At 36.7% G+C, this 19,978-nt stretch overlaps 1 protein-coding gene across 4 annotated transcripts in view; it reads left to right on the top strand.

Annotated features, from left to right (window-relative positions):
* Positions 1-19,978, top strand: part of LOC139986873 (CCR4-NOT transcription complex subunit 6-like) — a 66,518-nt gene that overhangs the window by 22,596 nt on the left and 23,944 nt on the right. Inside the window, exon 4 of one of the 4 annotated variants that reach the window (XM_072002575.1) lies at positions 18,633-19,786. The exons of the other annotated variants lie outside the window; for them this stretch is intronic. Coding sequence (XP_071858676.1) covers positions 18,633-18,712 — 80 coding nt within the window. The 3' untranslated portion in view covers positions 18,713-19,786. Of the gene's footprint in view, positions 1-18,632; positions 19,787-19,978 lie in introns of those variants that run through there. 4 annotated transcript variants of the gene reach the window in all.

Raw genomic sequence — 19,978 nt, forward strand, 5'->3', positions numbered from 1 at the left:
CTTTTCCGTCTACACAACCACGTACCACTCTGGTTACACGCCTTCTTAAATATCGTTTCGATTCCTTTCGCTCGTTTCCGATTCTTCTTGCATGCTGTACCATTTGCCAACATTCTTTCATTTCGACATCTTATATTTACTTGAACATCCTTTATTTCGAAATCTATCGGACGTTGCATTGAATCGAACGATCGTCCAAATTGTCCGCGGCTTCGGATTGTCTCGATACGTTACAAATCTTCGATCGTTGGATTTATAGCTGTGAGCGAAAAGTTACCAACTAATCCATAGAGTTATCGCGTGCAATTTTTCCACGCCACAGTTCAAGAATAGGCTATAGTTAAAGTCGGTATCATCCTGTGTTTGCAAATCCCATTGCAACAGTTAGTTTGTTTCAGAATAATCCTACACTTATCCGCTAATCCACTAATACAGTGTCGCGAGCAATTACAGATTTAACCACGCTTTTGCATTTTTCGTAATATCGGAACAGAAATTGACAAAATCTCTTAGACAATTTATACAATTTTAACGTAATGTAAAACTGAAGATGCAACGAACAAAAGTGTTTGAGGTAGTAGTTGCGATAGTGTTGATGCTGGTGTAGAGAAAACCACTGCGCTGCCGTCGTCCGACACTAGTTGGTGTCGAGTGCCGCTACATCTTCTTCTTTTGAAGTTTGCAAGAACTTTCTAAAAGGTGTTTTAGAGAAACGCGATTTTAATTTTTCTTTTATTTTCATTTTATTTTAATTTCATGGCTTTTTACGAAGAAATTCCCAAGCTGTATCGATTAATATATTAAAAAAATACAAGTTGACCTCTTGATCTTTACGCTTAGTTACGCTCAGTTACAGGGGAGACGAGTAACGTCGGATTATACGGACCTCCGAAACATTTCTCCATATAATTTTAATAATATCGAAGACATTTTCAATTCACTCCGTATACCCGTAATTACCTGGTATCTCGAAGATGCGATAATCTACACTGTGAAATCGAAGGACAAAGGCGAAATTCGATGAAGTTGCCCCTGGCCTGGGACAATAGATGCTCGTTTGAATTTCTATGACTGCTCGGATCCGCCTTCTACCGATTCCCGATTCCAATGAGAGGATTGTTTACCGAACGTGACATCTTTCTTGGATAGTTCCCGTCGATGTTTGATACGCCGAGGGCCCGGTAACCAGTTTTTGCGATCGGGTGCCAGCGAGAATTTTAAATTTCTGGATAGGTCGCTTTCGTGCCATGGCATAAGACTTTTCGCATGGAGCAAAGCGTACCTCCCGGCGATATGAATGCGCAGGATTTGCCTTTGTGTTATAGAAACGTTGAATAGATTCTTTGATACTTTAGAAATCACCGAGAAGCAATTTGTATGTAAAGAGAAGGAAAACGATTCTTCGTAGATCGTTTCTTTACGCCATTCTTCGTGTTCCATTCGGTGATCTTGATAATAGAAAGCGCCAATTAAATGGACCGAGAGGGAACGTCGAACAGCGTCACCTAGGACCCAGCAGGTAGCAAGGACTTTGTAAGTTTGGTCGGGGAATTTTTACGAAACCGTTGATGGAACGCAACCCTTCAAAATGTATTATATCAACGCTTCTAAACTATCTCGACGGACGTTATTTAAGCCAATGGAGTTACAAAGTTTGAGAGATGGCAAACTTTTGTAATTTCCCAATAATCTCTCTAAACCGCGACAATTCTAAAGTTTAATTTTCTTCGTGATCCTCGAGGGACAAAACGATATCGCTTAGAGGAAATACGGCGAGACACGATGAAAATATTATTCGCGCTTTGGGAGTTTTGGGTCGGACGGACGTTATAAACTTGTTTGCGTACTTGGTCGACCTTGGCTTCTTCAAACAGCATTATTTTAAAACGCTTACCCGAATTGTTGAAGTAATTAATTGAAGAAAAACTCTACACCTTTTCTTTTGTATATCCGTGACCTGGAGATCGCTGTTACGAAGAGAATAGCGCGTTGACTACCACGCGTGTTTCAAGGAAATCTCCGTCAAGCCACGCGTGCCGCAGTACCAAGCGTTCTCTGCTAGGTACTCCCATCGATATTTTAGTAATGCGAGTCGCTCAAGTGCTGGTCTCTCAAGAATGATCTCTCGTTTCGTTTGTCCGCAATATTAAAACCACTAGCTGTTGTTGAATATAACGAAGGAAAATGTGTGGTATAGATTATTCCGACCAAATGGTTTCTTATGCCACCAAAATTAGAAAAGGAATCAAATGGTACAGGAAACTTGACGTTCAACTCCTTCTGGGAATTTCTGCTGTAAACGCTTTTTCACGGTTTACAAAATCTCAACAAGGAAGGATATAAATATTAGAATATTTAGAGATTTATTAGCTGGAAAATTATTAGGGTTGTTTGAAAATACAAAAAATCCTTGTCTTCAACGGTCAGCATAATATCGCCGTTCGGAAAAATGATTCTGGAAGAAGCATTAGACGCGCGTGCAAACTATGTTATGCAGATAAAAGAACGGACTGATCAAAGATACGAGAGAATTTAAAGAAAACAACAACTTATTGTCTAAATTATCCCGACCAACCTCAGCTTTGTATAGAATGCTTTAAAGTTTTACATTCTAAATAATTTTTTTAATAAACCATTTTCGTATTACTTTTATAACAATTCGATAGTTTTGTTATCTCGTCTGGAATATCTTTTCAAATACCTACGACGATCCTTCGCGAGTAGTCAAATAAGCGACACCCGAATACGGGTTTCGTGGCAGTCAATGTGATAGAATTTAGCGAAAACGTTCAAAGTAAAGAGAGAGATCCATATTATTGTGTCTCTAGTTAGGAGCGGATATTTTTAAAGTATTATCGTTGCTAAGTATGCCAGCAGAGATTCAATGTCTCTACTTTCTTGCCACATCGTACACGCATAAAGAAGTTGCTTTTGCGTGAATGGGCTTCTTCACGGACAGATAAATAGTATAATTTGAGACAAGAGCGAAGCTGAAAAAGGGGTATCGCAGTCGTGTGTACCGGTCTAAACGAGATTTAATTCTTTGTGACGATGCCGCTTCTGAAAGGGAGTTCATCCCGACGGAATTGGATTTCGATTTCTCGCGGAGTATAGAAAAAGCGTGGAAACGAGAGAGAGAGAGAGTGAGAGAGAGAGAGTGAAAGCCAGCGTATTCATCTTTTCCTTTTTCGTCTTTCGTTGAATACGAATCGCGGCACGTGGCACGGTGTACGACTGCGTCGAAACGCGGCAACTCGACGTTTCGCGACGGAAACATATTTTTCTTCACGGAAACAAAACGTTCTACGTGCCTGGAAATCTCGATCTTCCGATTCGATATCCCGGCGTACATTTTTCCAATTAGGCTGCCCGAACATTCACAACGATGCATCTTGTGCTTGGGCTATTCGTTCCGGCAGCTTCGCAAATATCGTTTGGTATTGCGTATACCGTGGCTGCAAAACCTATCCGTATATACGTACTCTTATTTTCCAATTGAAGAAGAAGCTAATTGGCATGCTCGTTTAGTCTTGCGTCATTTATTTCCAGCTGTAACATAAATACAAGTTGATCCTTCATTTTGCGATTTGATCGAGGGATCCTAAATATGATGTTCCTTATGCCTGGAAATGTAAAATCTTGCCACGGAAAAGTCGAGTTTAATCGTTGCTGCATTATCAGCCACGCGTGTGCCACGCACAGTGGCTCACGAAAGTATTCGAACGCCCTCCGAAACAGGATAACTTTTTTAAAACTGTACCGAACGATTTGAATCCTTTCCAGACGATAGAAGGATCAGTCGACTAGGCGACGCGTAAAAGAAGTTTGAAATAAATCGCAGGTGGTCGGAGTCGCGAAGAAAACAAATAGTATTAGATTGTCCGGAAAGTGTCTTTCTTTCGCAAACGTGTTTCTTTACAACAGTGCACCTTCGTACAAACGTGAAACCAAGTCTGTGAAATGTCGCGGTGTTTATTAACAGAACAAAATGGGTCGTACGTAATTCGACGAAATAATGTAAAACAAAAAACGTTGTGCGTCTATTATTTTCTCATAAAACGAAAGAAGTTTTTCGGACAACCTAATAATAGTAAAAAAAAAAAAAAAAAAAAAAAAAAAAGTTACATCACGTATATACATACGGAAAATTTAACATAAAGAAAAAACAAAACTGAAACAAGCAACAGGCATCGAAAGATGGAGAAAATTACAGATTTATTACAATTGCAAACCGAAAGTCGTAGAAAACTGCGATTTTCATCGTCCTTAATGGTTTGTAGTTTATACCAACGTTACTCAATATTTATATATATATTTATATGTATATTTTTATTGCTTAACTTAACAGGATTATAATGTCCCACTTGCACGTATATATCGCACACGATACTCAACACAGTATAATAAAATAAATATATTGCACCAACATGTGCCCTAAATGGATAAATATATACCATAAATTAATTGAGTAATTATTCTTGTCGCAAACTTATTTCCCAGTGTAATGTTTTTTAGCGTTGTTTTTACGTTTCATTTTGGTAGTATCAGTTTTTCAGTCGTATGAAAGTATTGCTAAATGACTTGAACCTAACAAATTATTATATAAATGCTCTAACAAATACAACGGTGTACAAGCGTTTTTCGTAGCTTTGTACATTTGTAGCCTTGCGATTTTCGAATACACACGATCTTGAAAGACAAAGTCTCGAAGGTATATATGGTTCACCGAGTTACGTCATTTAAGTAATTCAAGAAAAAAAGAAAGGATAACGAAAAAAGAAACGCGAGCCAGGCAAGCGTCATTAAGCTTTGAAGTAGCTCTCTGCTTTCGCATAGTTTTCTGTCTTCTTCACGAGAATTCTGCCGGGTTTTATGTCGTTCATAAAATTCAACGGTATTCTACGCTATTCACCATTTTATTTTTTCTCCTTTTCTACCTGTTATGAAAACGCAGAACTTGGCCCGCGTACCCTTTTTTATGTGTTCGAGGTTCAACTTTATAAAGCGGTCGATCGAACATTTCTGAACTTCGCGGACGTTTCTCTTCGGTATGTATAGAGTTTGCAATTTTAGAAAAATACTGCCCAAGTGATTAAAAACTTATGAGAAGAGATTAAAAGAGTAGAGTCGTTGATTCTAGAAAATCTGGAATTAAACTTTGTCGGAAATTTGTATTTCGCTTTGTGGACCGCTTTGGCTAATGCCCGTTATTTGTCAAATATATTTCATTTCAACTTTTCGATCAATTTTTAAAGTTCCTAGTATATCTGATTAATTGATCTGACAAATGAAATATTTGATATTCTAGCTTGTACAATCAGATAGCGTGTTCGAGTTTCGTGTCGATGACATTTACGTTCCAGCGTTTTTTTTACTAATACTAAGATTATATTTAAAATTATAAATATGTAAGATATTTTATTTTACTGCTTGTTTATAGAAACGTACTTTCAGGTCATTGGAAAATGTAAAACCGACATAAAAATGAAATTTATCTGGCATACTAAAACGATACTTTCGCTCTTTCAAACGTGTTTAAACGTTACTTAAAAATACGAGTCGTTATAAATCAGGCGAAATTAGAAGAAATTAAAGAAACGAAACAGTTTCTCAACTTTTCACACAAAAAGGAAATTTCGTTATATTTTATCTTTCAAACAACGTGTATTCATAAAATTATCGCGTTAAATCTTTACTTGAAATCGACTAAAAATTATTGCTAAATGTTTTTCTTTTACTGAATTGTCGCTCGCTATTAACATTTATATACTTTTATAGGTATATTATTCTTTAGAAGAATTTTAGCTATCTCATCGTTCGTGCTTTACCTTCTGTTCTTCGTATACGTCACGGAAAGTGTTTAGACAGAATACAATGTCTTATCGATCCGCTGAGACCTTGTTCAATTTAGATTACATCGGAACGAAGTACGGATGGGAGGCCAATGTGCGAGCAATTAAGTCCTAAAACACGTTACTCCCTCAAGAGTACTTCTCTGACACGTGTTAAAGTTAAATTGCGATTGAAAATAATCGCTTCAACGACCACGTATTGTTTTCAAATTCTGTGAATCTGTTTGCAAATAATTTCCGTGTTATTTTCAGTATTTTTCAGTGTGAAACAACGACGGAAACCAGATAATTGTTACAGATTTGCGATCGAAAAATAATCGTTTCAACAACTGTGTATTGTTTTCAATCCTATGGTCTGTTTGCAGTGTAATTTTCCTGTTATTTTTACTATTTTGTGTAGCGAAGCGATGGTTCAAGCGCGATAAGCCATGGCTCAAATAATTGTTACACATTTCTCGGTAATCCGGATTCTTCTACAAAACAGTGTTGGCCTTTAGCGAAACACTCGTTCGAAGAGAATTTTCATCAAATCGTTCAGTCCGAATTGCCAAACCGGAATTTCCGCTTCTTATTTCTTACCTGCATTATCTTGCAGTGTGAAACAATAGCGAAAACCGGATAATTGTTACGGATTTGCCATTGAAAATAATAATTGTCTCAACAACTGTGTATTCTTTTCGATCCTAAAGTGTTCTCTTTGCCGGCAATTTTCATCTTATTTTTAGCGTCTCGCGTTGCGAAGCGAATAATTGTTACACGTCGCTCGACGATTTCGGTTCCATTCATTTTTCTAATTTCTCTGCAAGATTGTGACTTGGTCTTTGGTGAAACGTTTGTTCGAGCAGAAGTTTCAGCAAATTTTGCAGGCCGTCAAATTGCAATTTTGTATTCTCATTTCCTGTATCTTGCACCGCAAAGCAATGGCAAACATCGGATAATCTTATTTTGAATCCTTTCGCAAAATCGACTTGGTCTTCAGCGAAGACGTTGTCGAACAAGTTTCACCAAATTTTCAAACGCAAACTGTCCGGATCGCAGTTTGTATTTCTTAGACACGAACGTACAAAACTCATTCCAATTAAGTGGAAACGGAGCGTTTCGAGATGTAGAGTGAATCGTAAAATGAGGACATCGGGAGACGAGAACGGAGAAGGTTTCCGAGCACGCAGGAAAGGAGCGGGTCAGTTGGCGGCACGGCGGGAAGGGGGAAGGTAACTTTCTCCGGTGATCGTCCTACTAACCGCAATATCATCGGCTCGAAGATTTTTATGTATATCTACTATATTCTCCGCTCGCTCACAGATTTCCCTTCTATATGCTTTTATCCTCTCTTGCTGCGATTTGACCTCCATTTCCTATCTTTTATCTATTTATTGAGTAGGTGAAAGAGGCAGACGCGCATATATCGAGGTTGTGTATTGGAAAGGATCTCGCAGAAATTTGTGTCGTAGATAGAGGAAATACGCTCGTTATGATTTACAAAAGATGAATACCAACGATAATACGTATTCTGCTTTCAATGCGTTCAGTTTGCGTACTTTTGCCCCGAAAATGGTTCGTATAGATCGATAATTTTGCTCGGGGATATTTAACTGTAATTTACATTCTCTATATTTCGCGCTTTATCGCGTGAAACGTGGAACATGGATTAAAATCTGCACAGAAATTAATTCCACTGTGTTTCTCAAGCGTGTTTTTTTCTATTTTACCGAATCTCTATAGTCTGAGGAAAATATGTCGCAATTATGAAATCGAAAGACTTTCTTAAAATATTATTAAAAGTACTTTTGTTTATTCGGGAAAAGAATGGTAAAGAAAGATCGGAAATTGCATCAATTAACTCTTACGATCAATGTTATCAATCAGTGTTATCGGTGTAACGATGCACAAGAGGTAAAGTATTTCAAGTGGCAGATGATTTAACGTAAAATTAGATTGAACAGGTCACGTTCAATGATAGATGGTGGAACATCGATATCAAAGACGTTGTTATTCGAAAATATGGACACTTTTTTTTTTTTTTTGTTTTTTTAATAAAATGTAATTTAGTTGCAAAGTTACACGTAGACAGAGCGATTTTATTTTTCATTAAATTTGTCGTGAAATATTGACACGATAAAATTTATGTTTGAAAGCTAATGTGCCGTGGAAGTAATTAAATATATTGACATCTGCAAGCGTTAAATATTACAGAGCATTATTTTTTTATTTAAGGAATTCATATCTACAGCTCGTTTGGCAGTCGAGCTGTACATAAAATAGAAAAGGTTCTTCCAAATGGATAGACAGATTATCGCGACTAATCCGAATAATATTTTAAGCTTAACGTTTTAACATTTCGACGAATTGTTTTAATTTGAAATCAAAATTGAATTTTGACCACTGAGAAGGTCTTAACTCTCGAACAAATATAATATACGTGTACTAGAAAATATTAGGTTGAGGTTCGAAAGGTTTCTTTCGTTTTATGAGGAAATAATAGACGCACAACGATTTTTAATTTATATTATTTAATCGAATTACGTACGATCCATTTTGTTCTGTTGAGATAAACACCGCGTCATTTCACAGACTTGGTTTCACGTTTGTACGTATGAAGGTGCACTGTTGTGAAAAACACGTTTGCGAAAGAAAGACTCTTTTCGGACAACCTAATAGAATAGAATAGATTGTTAGCAACATGGTGGAAAATTTATAGTAAGAAACTTATAAAAAATAAATATTCATAGTGTATCAATTCTGAACTTTTTTTCATCCGCTGTACGTATGTCTGTTAAAATCCGCAAGAAGAAAAATTAATTCGTAGTTAATTGGGAAATTTTACTAACGTTCGAGCATTGATCGTCCACGTATCGAGCGTCCACGTATTTACGAGCAGCAGGAAAAATAACGTAGGCAGACAATTAACCGTAAAGTATTAGCATCTCTGTTTAATGGTTACTTTGTTGAGCGTTGAATTACCACCGGTTAGGCGATAGTTTCAAGTTAATTCCCCGGCTAGATCAAAGACGGGAAAGCGGCAGTCGCGTGTAATCGCGTGTAGCTTTCCGAGTATGTACATATATAGGTAGACTCTCGAAATTGCGGCTGCTCCGACTATTAAACTGAAGTGCGAACGTGGTTGGAGAAAATAAGTGGGTTATTCACGCACGTTCTATAATCGTCAAAGCGGCAGACAGCGCGAAACGCCTCCGGAGCCTGGAGTTATTTCCTGCGACACGGTACCGTCTACTACGCTGCAAGACGGAAATCCGGCAGTGTCGCGAGGAGAGAAACTAAAAAGGGGTGTGGAGGAAGCGCGATTTCACGAGGTGACAATTCCTTTGACTGGGACGCGCAACGAGAGTCGGCCGAGGCTGGATATTAGAAGGGATACCCGCTGGCTGCCACTCTCGTTTCGCCAGTTTCGCGAGTGCGTCCGGGATGTCATCTCTATGTGATGTATACAGAATCCCACTATTGTGACACGCTTTCAGGAAAATAAGACAAACCCGTAGAACGATTATTTTAAAGCTCGTTTGGGATCATACGGTTACAGAAAAATAAGATAAACCTGATAAATTGTTAAAACGTTGCCAAATCTTATTTGGAACGTTGCTTAAAACCTCGTTAGACTCTAAAGAACTCGTATGTTCAACATAGTAGTGTTGCAAATATCTCGTCAATTATGTAATACGATATTAAGAGTTTTCTTCGTTTACATCGATCGTACTTTTCGCCTCAATTCGGTCAATTCTGATATTCGTGTTAGTATTAGGATTTTCATCATCGTATTAGATATCTATTTTATTATGTTTCGTTATATCGTTGGACGATCAATCACTTTTATCGAGTCCAACTTACGTATTTGTCTATCTACGCCCAACTCGCCGTATGCACCTAGTCAGTTTGTTTTAATGGGATTTTTTGGTGTTGTTTACAAGCAGCCTCTATCACCTCCAAGCTTCGTTCACGTTAGGAAATTTTCGGCCAAACGATCGAGTCGATCCAAGTTGTTTATATTCGTCCGTGTAAACACAGTACCAAGCAAATTGAAATGACTTTCAATATTCCATTAGATCGTTCATCCTTCAGCCGGAGACAGTCTATTCCTCCGTTGTTTAGTTGAACGACTTGGTCATTTCAATTGTAGCTGCCTGATGCAAAGATGGTCCGAGTCGTTAAAGACAGAGTTCGTACGAGTTGATCTCTAGTGGCCTTTCCTTTTCTTTGCAATATACTGTACAGTATCTATACGTATACTTACTGAGAATCTCTAGGGCAGACTAGATCTTGAGATCAGTCCCCGGAGACGATTCACCGAATCTCGTAGAAACTTGCTACGTTGTATTTTCCATTTAGCCGTAGTTCCACTAAATTTAAGGAATAGTTATCGAGGAATAAATACATATAGTCGAACGTTTGACCTCGTATTTCCTTACCCGACATAGGACAGTGTCGTTTAATCATAAGCTGTTAACAACTCCACAAATTGGACTTTGGACTATTTAACTCGGATGAAATTCTTTCAACGAGATCTGAGCTCGTCGTAAACTCGAGGCTCGAAAATATATCTATCGATAATAGATGTGCGGTGGATGGTGAGACGTGTTGTTGGTTAAATTGATAACGAGGCGAGTTGATTTCGTTAACTACATTTACAGATATTTGAAAATATAGAATACAAAGTTAATCGCAAGCGTTGCTCGCTCGATGATATTCGTTATAAGATTGCGCGATACTGCGGTACCGATACTAATCGTTATGTTGATTCGTTAGACTGATTCGTTATTCTTATTTGTTTGACCGATGATCTCGATGACTCGATACTGATATTGATTCGCGCGACTGACTATGGTCGTCTATTTATACTGGTCGAGGAGGAGCTACCGGAAGGTTTGAACTTGTCGCCGGTTGTCGGTTATACGTAGCAGCGAAATTGCTTTATCCAGAGTGCATCGTACAGTGTTATAATCCTCTGTGGCAAAACAACTACGTGAGGCATCTTCGAATCGAAACGTCCTAAGACTCGTATGACGCTACAGATGCATTACAATTTCAGCAGGCGTCCTAATACGTATGAACGGGATTGTAGGTACACGTTCAAGGACATCGCCGAACAACAGGTCTAAGCAAAGAAGAATAGAAAATGCAGGCGCACATCCATACACACAGATGCGATATTCAGTCAACGTACCGCTTTTGCCACAATAGGCCAACCTATTACAAGATGCAGGAGACACCGTTGCTGAAATAAATGTGCTTCCTTTTGAACGAATATTCACGGAGATCTACTCAGCCCATGCCGGCTGTTTTGTGCCTGTTACTGCCTCGTCTCTTTTTACCAACCTGCCCCGTCGAGGTGAAAAGCAAGAAAGCGAGAGAAAGCGGACGAGAACAGAAGCTCGGCAAAAGCTACTGGCTTTCCCTCCACCCCTGTACATTTTCATACTCTCGGCCTTGTATCTCCTATTGTTGTAACTCTCATTCCCTACGAATTATTTATCGCGATGGATAGCTTTGTTCGCCAGAGACACCACGATTACGTATTGTCCATTTTGTAACGTGCGATTCTACTTTATCGTTGTACGCCTGTAACCTTGTAATATCCATTGTTCACTTTGAACGTCCATCTTTTACAGACGTTTTATTTCAGTGTTGTAGGTCGAAAGTATGTCGATTTCAGTCAGACGATTGAGCGTAGTTTTGGGAATAAAAATTGAGGAGGATTTGAATTATTCGATGTAGTCGTGAGAAATATTCTTCTGATAATCGAATAACTCTGTTCTCATTTCAGAGATTATTTGTTTCAAATTATTTTGTAAACGATAATATTAAACACGCAGGTTTTCAATAGAAGTATTGTAGTTTATTTCAGTATCTATTCTTGTTCTTCGATCTTCTTACAAGAGAATCTCTAAATTTCAAAATTAATTGATCGTGAATTTTTATCATGTGTGTATTTCTCTATTAATTGGAGGCTCGATTGCAGGTATAAATCACGTAATAATGCTCCAATTATTCGATTATATGTGAAATATTTATGTTCTTATACGTACCAGAGTAAATTACTGTTCGTGACTTCTCTCAGATGAGAACGAGATGTACATTTTTATTTTCATATCTCACATGGAAAGTAAAATATCTTGATATTGAATTTAAATTAATCTATTTAAGTCGTGGATTTTCATGCAAATTCATATTTCTGTGGAAATACGTTATTTCTAAACCTGTTACATTTTTCTACGCAATGCTGGGTTTCACCTATTAAATACTACAACAGATATTTCCGATAGTTTCTATATTTTCGTCTATCAAGTACAGTGTATAGATTTCTGCGTCTTTAAAATTCTCATAAACGCATAAAAGATGGCAGTCTGGTACTAATATCGAAAGGAAATTTAGAGAAAGCTTAATTTAAGAATCTACTACGCTCGATATTCTAAAGTAAATACGCAGCTCTATTCCTCTAAATAGATAATTTAGACTCGGTACTTTGGCGTACACTGTATGATATCACGATGCTCCAGGTATATTTTATTGCTCGCTTGTAACCAACGCTATTGCGGCTGCTGGTTATGTTTCAACGTTAAATTAATGACGGTGGAGTCTATTTGGTGTGAAGTGGTAACGAAGGTAGCTGTGGTGTATCCTTGATTCACTCTATTTGTTCCTTCCAACACGTGCTCTATCGACTAAAATCTGTAACATGTACGCACAGTATAATTTATTAGAAAACGTTGTACGATACGTTTCATATCGTACAAAAGATTTATCCGTATATGTAAGAAATTTTCATTTTTTGACAAAACAAATCTTCGCCTTGCGCTCTGTAAATCGTCTTCTCGTAAAACTTGTTTGCGTAACTGCAGTTAGGTTAAACAGTTTACTGTTTCTAATTGACCGAAGTGGTGACTCGTGTCACTTCCCTCGAGAAGTGTTCGGTAAATACGCTCTTGGGAGGATCGTAAGGCGAATTTGGCTATCGTCTGTGCTTCTATTCGATCGTAAACGTCATAAATTATAGCGACTGCTGTAACAATCGACATACCGCTGAGAAACATTTTACTTTCATAGATGCGTACTTCTTCAGTTCATTAGTCTCAGATCGTTTGAGTGTCAAGCTATAGATACGATAGGGAGGATTGTTCCAAGTTAACAGAGAGACTCGTGATTCTAGCGATACATTTAAAATTAGTTGGCATTCGAATGATGGCACGGCGCTGTGAATGATCACCGACAAACACATCTTCTGCTTTGTTTCTTCGATATTTCCAAGAAACTAGTGGATATGTTAAGTGAAACTGTTTTCGTAAAGAATAAATTGAACGTTGTAAAATATCAGGAGATGTTACACGGCGAACTATTGTTTTTCGTAACCGAAATAGAAGACAAAAAGACGATTTTTCAACGAAACAACGTTCCTATTCACACAATTCGCCAGTACGAAAAACTGGTTCCAAGATCTCGCGATAGAATTATTACGATGACTAACATTGAGTCATAACCAGAACCCGATCGAGACCCAGTGGGGAATTTCAGTGAGAAAAGTTTACGATCAGAAGAAACCGCTTATAAAAAATGTCGGTTAACTTAATAAAATAAAATAAAATCCGCGTGCGCAGATATTTGAAACAAAACTTCAAATAAGTTAGTGGATACCAGGCGGATTAATAGGAGTGATAAAAAATTAAGAGAATTCGCTAAACATTGAATGAAAAGGTAACAAAATTGACATCGAATTTATATATTTTTAACAGCCAAAGACACAAGTTTAAAGGAAGATTTAATTTCTTTCAGAATTTTTGTTTGTAGTATCTTCAATTTTGCTTCATACATACTATAATAATACGAAATTACGTGGATTTTTATTTTAATATTATGAAAGATCTAAAAATGGGCTTGAGTTTATTCGCGATGCTGCGTATTTCATACGACGCGATGATTCCAGAAAAAGATAGCGCGTATTAGTTCCAATCTTTAGTTTGCCATTATTACGTATATCTTAACAACATCCACCTGTCGTTATTCTAAATTCTGCGAGTGGCAGTATATGTCTATCCTCCACCAAAAGTTCTTTATGAACTTGTATCAGGTCGTCCGAAAAGTTTCTTTCGTTTTATTAGGAAATTATGAATGCGCAACATTTTTCGTTTTATATTATTTTATCGAATTACGTATGATCCATTCTGTTCTATCAAGAACAAAGATCACAACGTTCGACAGATTAGGTTTCATGTTTATATAAAGATGCGTCGTTGTAAAAGACGTCTCTGTAAAAGAAAGACACTTTTCGGACAACCTAATAGTTTAGTGGATCCGAAAGCAAGTCGAATAAATTAGGATAAAACTGTAAGAAATGAATTAATAATAATAATAATAATAATAATAATAATAATGATAAGCTGACAATAGATATCCATAGCACTATGTGTTAACACGATTCCCATGACAAATCTACCAAGTTTTCGTAGCATTTTCATTTTTGCAAAGGACGGTCCAACGGGGGAAAATAAATATTGAAACTTTTGTGTATCATCCTCCGGAGTGCTTTAAATTTGAAGCTATCAAATATAACGTGAACCGCTTTGTTTCACATATATCATCGTTGTTGTCGCTTTCTGAATAGCTCTCCTGCCATTGTGTTATACTTGGGTTGTTAAATATTACCTTCTTTCTTCACGTGCAACATTATACAATGTAAACTTATTATTTCGGAAATGTATCAAATGTCTTTATCGCTTCATTGTCCCACAAAATGTACGTTTAATAAGATACCATGGATAAGCCATCATTTCCTGACAAAGGACCGCGCAGCTATTAAGTACACGCCAACTAATTAACTTGGCAGGCCTAAGCCTCGGTTCTTCTTCGAAATCTCCCGCAACTGTTGCCGAGGAAATTGATATTCATGGTCGATGTAACTTTCTGGCTTCTGCAAGTGACAGTAGGGAAAAGAGTTGATTCGCGGGAAGGAAGGTCGCGAGCCCTGGTCGAGTTGTGTCGATGTCGGATTGGTCATCCTTAATTATACTCCGGCCACGGTAGAAATTGTAGCGACCGCGATCCACGAATACCTGGTGCTATTCGATGCTATATATCGAGCAGGAAGAATCTCATGCTCGTGCTAGGTTCACTCAGACGATATTACAGTCGAAAGCTAGCGCATGTAGACGTACGCGCGGTTCTACAGATGGAAACGCATCTATTCGACTCTGGAATTTCATATCACGTGGCAGAAGGGATAGTACGGCCGAGCATTAATTTCAAAACGTACCGTGCTGATGCGAGTTTGAGAGATGATGATGCATTCTGGGACATTCTGCGATCTCCAGAGATCTCCGAATGCCACTCGCAACAGTAACGAATCGTACTTTGGTTCTCAAGTTATTCAATAAGAATCTCTTTTCTCCGGTATGTTCCACGGATTTAACGCTTAACGTTTGTTTTTTTTTTTTTTTCCCCCTTTTGATTCGTCCTGTTGACGCGTTAAGGACCAACGTCAACGCAACATCTCCTTTGTCATTTCCTTTCGATCAGTTCGCATTATCGAATTCTATCAAATTGGTGTTGTAATGTTGTAAAGAGGAATTCCGAGAATTTAAGTCTGCCTTCTTTTCATTGCTACTTTTTCTTCCACCAAAGTTCCTCTTACGAAATTTGAAGAAATCAAAGTGTCTTATAACACAGCGATGTACTATTCTATTTTCGAATTATAGCACTTGCTTCTTCGCCTTTAATTCCTCGCCTCATTTCGCTTGCGTCTCTTTGATAAACTTCGGTGTACGTGAATTTTACTATCTCGTCGCTTGGTACTTAATGGGTCGATAACAAATCCAAATACCGAGAAACTATGTTTATTTGGAACAAATTTTAGTCGGATCAAGCGAACTTTCGCCAGTCGAATCCGCTCATTTGAATGTGAATTGTTTGTACGTAAACGAAAAATCATGGGAATCGGCGCGTTTCTACCATACGAATTCCAACAAAATTCCGACAAGTTCGTACGAATACGATTTTCTTGTATCTGTTCTATTCATTTTTACCATTCACGGTTCTTCGAGAATGTACGTTACTCGTAACACGATCGATAAATTTAACATCTATCGCTAAACATTATCTGTGTACGCGGTACAGCCACTGGACAAGGAAAAATGAGTAAACATTATTACAGTGTACCGTTTTGCTATTTGCTAGACATTTCTTAACACTCGTTAACGTAGTAATTGTGTGACATTTCTCTAATGTTTTCACGATCTGTCTCCCACCGTCCGAACGTTTCCTGGCAACGGTATTTCCATCGTATCGGTACCGTGTATTTCATCTGATGCGCTGCAGCGCAACGGCTCTCTTTCTCTCTCATTAGATATTCGTATCTGTTTAATGAGTAGAAATACGTACACGTCCGATAGAACATAGAATCGTTTTAACGCTTTATTGCGATCGATCGAATAGTCGGTACCGTTATGTCCAGCAGGATTTCGGGATCGTGGTACGTTGTTACCAATGAAATGAGGGATTAGAAGCGATGGAGCGTCATCTTCACCGGCCTATAAATGAACTGTATTTCTTTTAGACCTGTTTCGCACGACCCTTTGCACTCGATACCGTACACTTCTGTCTTGAGCGATGATTCACGGTCCTAGCTTTTCTGACTAATGAAACTGTACATCTGCCGGGGAATTATTCTGTCTTAAAAGAAGCCGAAATTTTGAATAATTAAATCCACGTGCAAATATAAAACGATCGTAATTTACAAATATAAAAAATCTGCCCATTATGATAATCAAAATAGATATTACACAAGATTCACTTGTCTACCAACGAGCTCTATTATACACGTAATAGCTAAATGAATATAAAATTTATAACAAATTAAAATTCTGTAAGAGATAAAGCGGAAAACGAACTAATATTGTTTAATATTAAAATGTAATAAGCAGTTCCAAACGAAAACATATTTCATGAACTTGCAAGTATTCAAACATTTTGGTCGATTCGTAGCAACGGTGCAAAGTGTATAAATTAATCACGAATTAATAATTAGGAGAAGTCTTCTTATACAATTAACAGACTATAAATATAAATTATCTATTATATATATTCGATTTAAATTACCTGTATTAACATTTTTTTATGAAATCTTTCTATCATTCTAGAAGAACTTTCTCCATCTGTTTCGTGATTTAAAAATTAAAAGTTCTGAATATAAAGAGCACGTCGAGCAACAAAATATCTGTATAACATTCAGTGACAAATATCTATTTTACTATTGCGTATTGAATTTTAAAAATCTACACAATTGCGTCATAATATTCTACCGTAACTGCGGTATAACGATGATAGAAAATAAAGTCATTGTATTGCGATTTATTTCGTCATTTTGTAATTAAGATATATCTTTTCGGAAATAAACAGACGTGTTCATATATTTTTGAACGGTTGTGTAGCTTTATTTTATAAATATATATTATATTAATATATTATATATTATACTAAATACATTATATTAATACTACTGTATGTGTGTGTAAACTGTAAATGTTTATACTACTGAAAGTTTAATATCAACGGAAAGATTGATCAAGAGATGACTTGCTTATATGTTAGGTCGTGGATAATTTCCAGTTGTTGATGATTCCGGTATCACGACATCGCGGCGAATTACGAATGAATTGGTGCAGTTTGCCAAAGAGATCAGTCGCAGGTGTTTGACCCCAATCAACATGCAGATGATGCATTTGTTCGAACCCATCGTTAATTCATCTATTAGACTGTCGCTACCGGTTGAACATTACGATCGTTCACATTCATATTAATAAATGGAAATTAAATGGAAATTTTTCATGTTATTTCGTGTGCATAGCCTGGTTTTCTCGGTGGAACGTTCACGTGCCATCCATTGTGTAATATCTTTCCAGGAATATAGGTGAAACGAGGGACGTATGATTTGAATGTAATTTTACGTACCGGCGGAATAAAATTAAAGACTCACCTACTTTTTTCTAGAAAAAAGATCGCTCGTGCTACGTCATTCGTGATTCCTACGGTTTATAATTCTGATTTCTAAAATTTTATGGCGATCCATCTGTTAATAGATTCGCAGTCTGTGAATTAATATCACACTCGCGCGACGTTTTTCTCGTATTTTTTTAAAATTTTAAATAAATATTCGATAATCTTAAAATAAAACACACAGCATCGGTTATCTTTCCAATTATTATCTGTAATTTTCGAAAACGCATAATACCATGTTACCAATTATAAAAGGCAATAACTTTGTTTGAATTTTTGAATTTTAAGCGAAGATAAGGTATTTTTCTTCCTCTAACTTCATTAAAATTTTAATACTTTGTTCAAATATTTTTCAACTCTGTACAATCATAGGCAACATATCGTTTCTTATATATCGTAGAAAAGCGAAAGTTTGTATTAGAAATTATTTTCATAGTACAAACTTGTTTTTCCATTTCTGTTATAAATATTATGTAAACTATATCGTACTGTATCTTGCCTTTTGCGTAGAAAATTCTATTTTCTTCTCGTTAATAGAATATGTATATTCTCTGTAAAAGGAAATCGAATCTAATCGTAGTAAATTATTTCTGCCAGATGATAAATAGCTAGAGAGCGATAGATTCTGTAGTAAATAATCGTAAGAGGATAATCATTTTTAAAGTTACTCGGTGATACTCGATCTGCTTAGACGTTTATACATATGATACACAATGTGATACTAATCACATACAAATGTTTGTAGATGCTGATATTAATGAGCTTATTCTTTTTATTTTGTTTCAGGTAAGCTTTTTACGACAGGGTTACTAATGACTGTATTCGTTCTCGAAGAGAGATCGACGGTGAGTAAGCAATTTTCATAGTTATGTACGATTCGAAAAGAAATAGATAAACAATCACGTTGTTAGTCACATTATTTCTACTACTGTTAGTTCTTTTGGAAACTTCATTATTATCCGATTATTCCTCTATTCTCTTCACTAATTTCAACTTTATATCGATTCTATTAATCGTTAATTTACGTCCGGTCTCCGGACGTAATATCTGACAGGATATTTTTAATTTAGGTGTTTTCCTCTGTCGTATAATTATTTTAATAAAAATTTCATTTACGATATATTGTTCCGACGAATGAAACGATCGATCAACAACGGTTCAATTTCTGTTATCGGCTTCCTTTGTGCTTTCGCGTTTCGCATTTTTAATATCGCACAAATTTACCTTGCAGATCGTAATTACGCGAAACCGAATACGATTTACTTGCGTTATAGGAAAAAATAATTTAAATCTTTTACGACACGTCGATTATTATACTTTGTATGAAACGACGTGGATGATATTTTACGGCAATTAGCTCGTTTGTTAATTATGTGAAAATCAACTTTTATGTCGATAACGTTCTAACGGTTCCTCGATCCAACGTGTGCACGTGTCGGTGCTTAAACACGTATAGCAGGTATTCGTTGCTACGTTAGTGAATGATTGATCGATTCGAAAGCGATTACTTGTACCTTGGGTTAACTGTAGGCATGGATTTGCACCAATTTACAACGCGATTAAGTCCACGATGTCTTGGCAATAATTAACAAGAGGAGCAGGTTAATGGTGCTCTAAGCAGAATCTACTATCTATTGTGTTCAAATTCCTCCAGTAGAACGATCGATAGAATCAACAAACAATATTTGAACGCGTGCATTGAACGCGTAAAAGCATCTCCTATGAAAACAGCCACTGATTTCTAATCACTGTAATCACCAGGCAAAATATTATCATCGGAAATATTATTATGCGCTCGTATTCCGAAGATATTTAACGGTTTACTAAATTTCTGTTTCTAAAGTATTTCGTACGAGGAAAAACTTGTGGAGAATTCGTTAATGTTTTCCAACTATCATGCCAATAACTGTACATGCCTCTTTATAAAATTATCTTTCAGAAAAAAATTTGTGATGTTTGCGCAATTAATATTGGAATAAAATGAATATTCATAGAGAAATTAGATTTAGAAAATTCTCGACTTAGTATCGACTGGAATAGTAAATTATTTTGTTAGTTTACCGTAAGTTTATGATGTTATATCACTTAGAGTGAAAAATATAATTAATCCTAAAATCGATGTATAATATAAA

The sequence above is a fragment of the Bombus fervidus genome, chromosome 4, assembly GCF_041682495.2.
Source record: "Bombus fervidus isolate BK054 chromosome 4, iyBomFerv1, whole genome shotgun sequence".
In the NCBI taxonomy this organism is placed as follows: domain Eukaryota; kingdom Metazoa; phylum Arthropoda; class Insecta; order Hymenoptera; family Apidae; genus Bombus; species Bombus fervidus.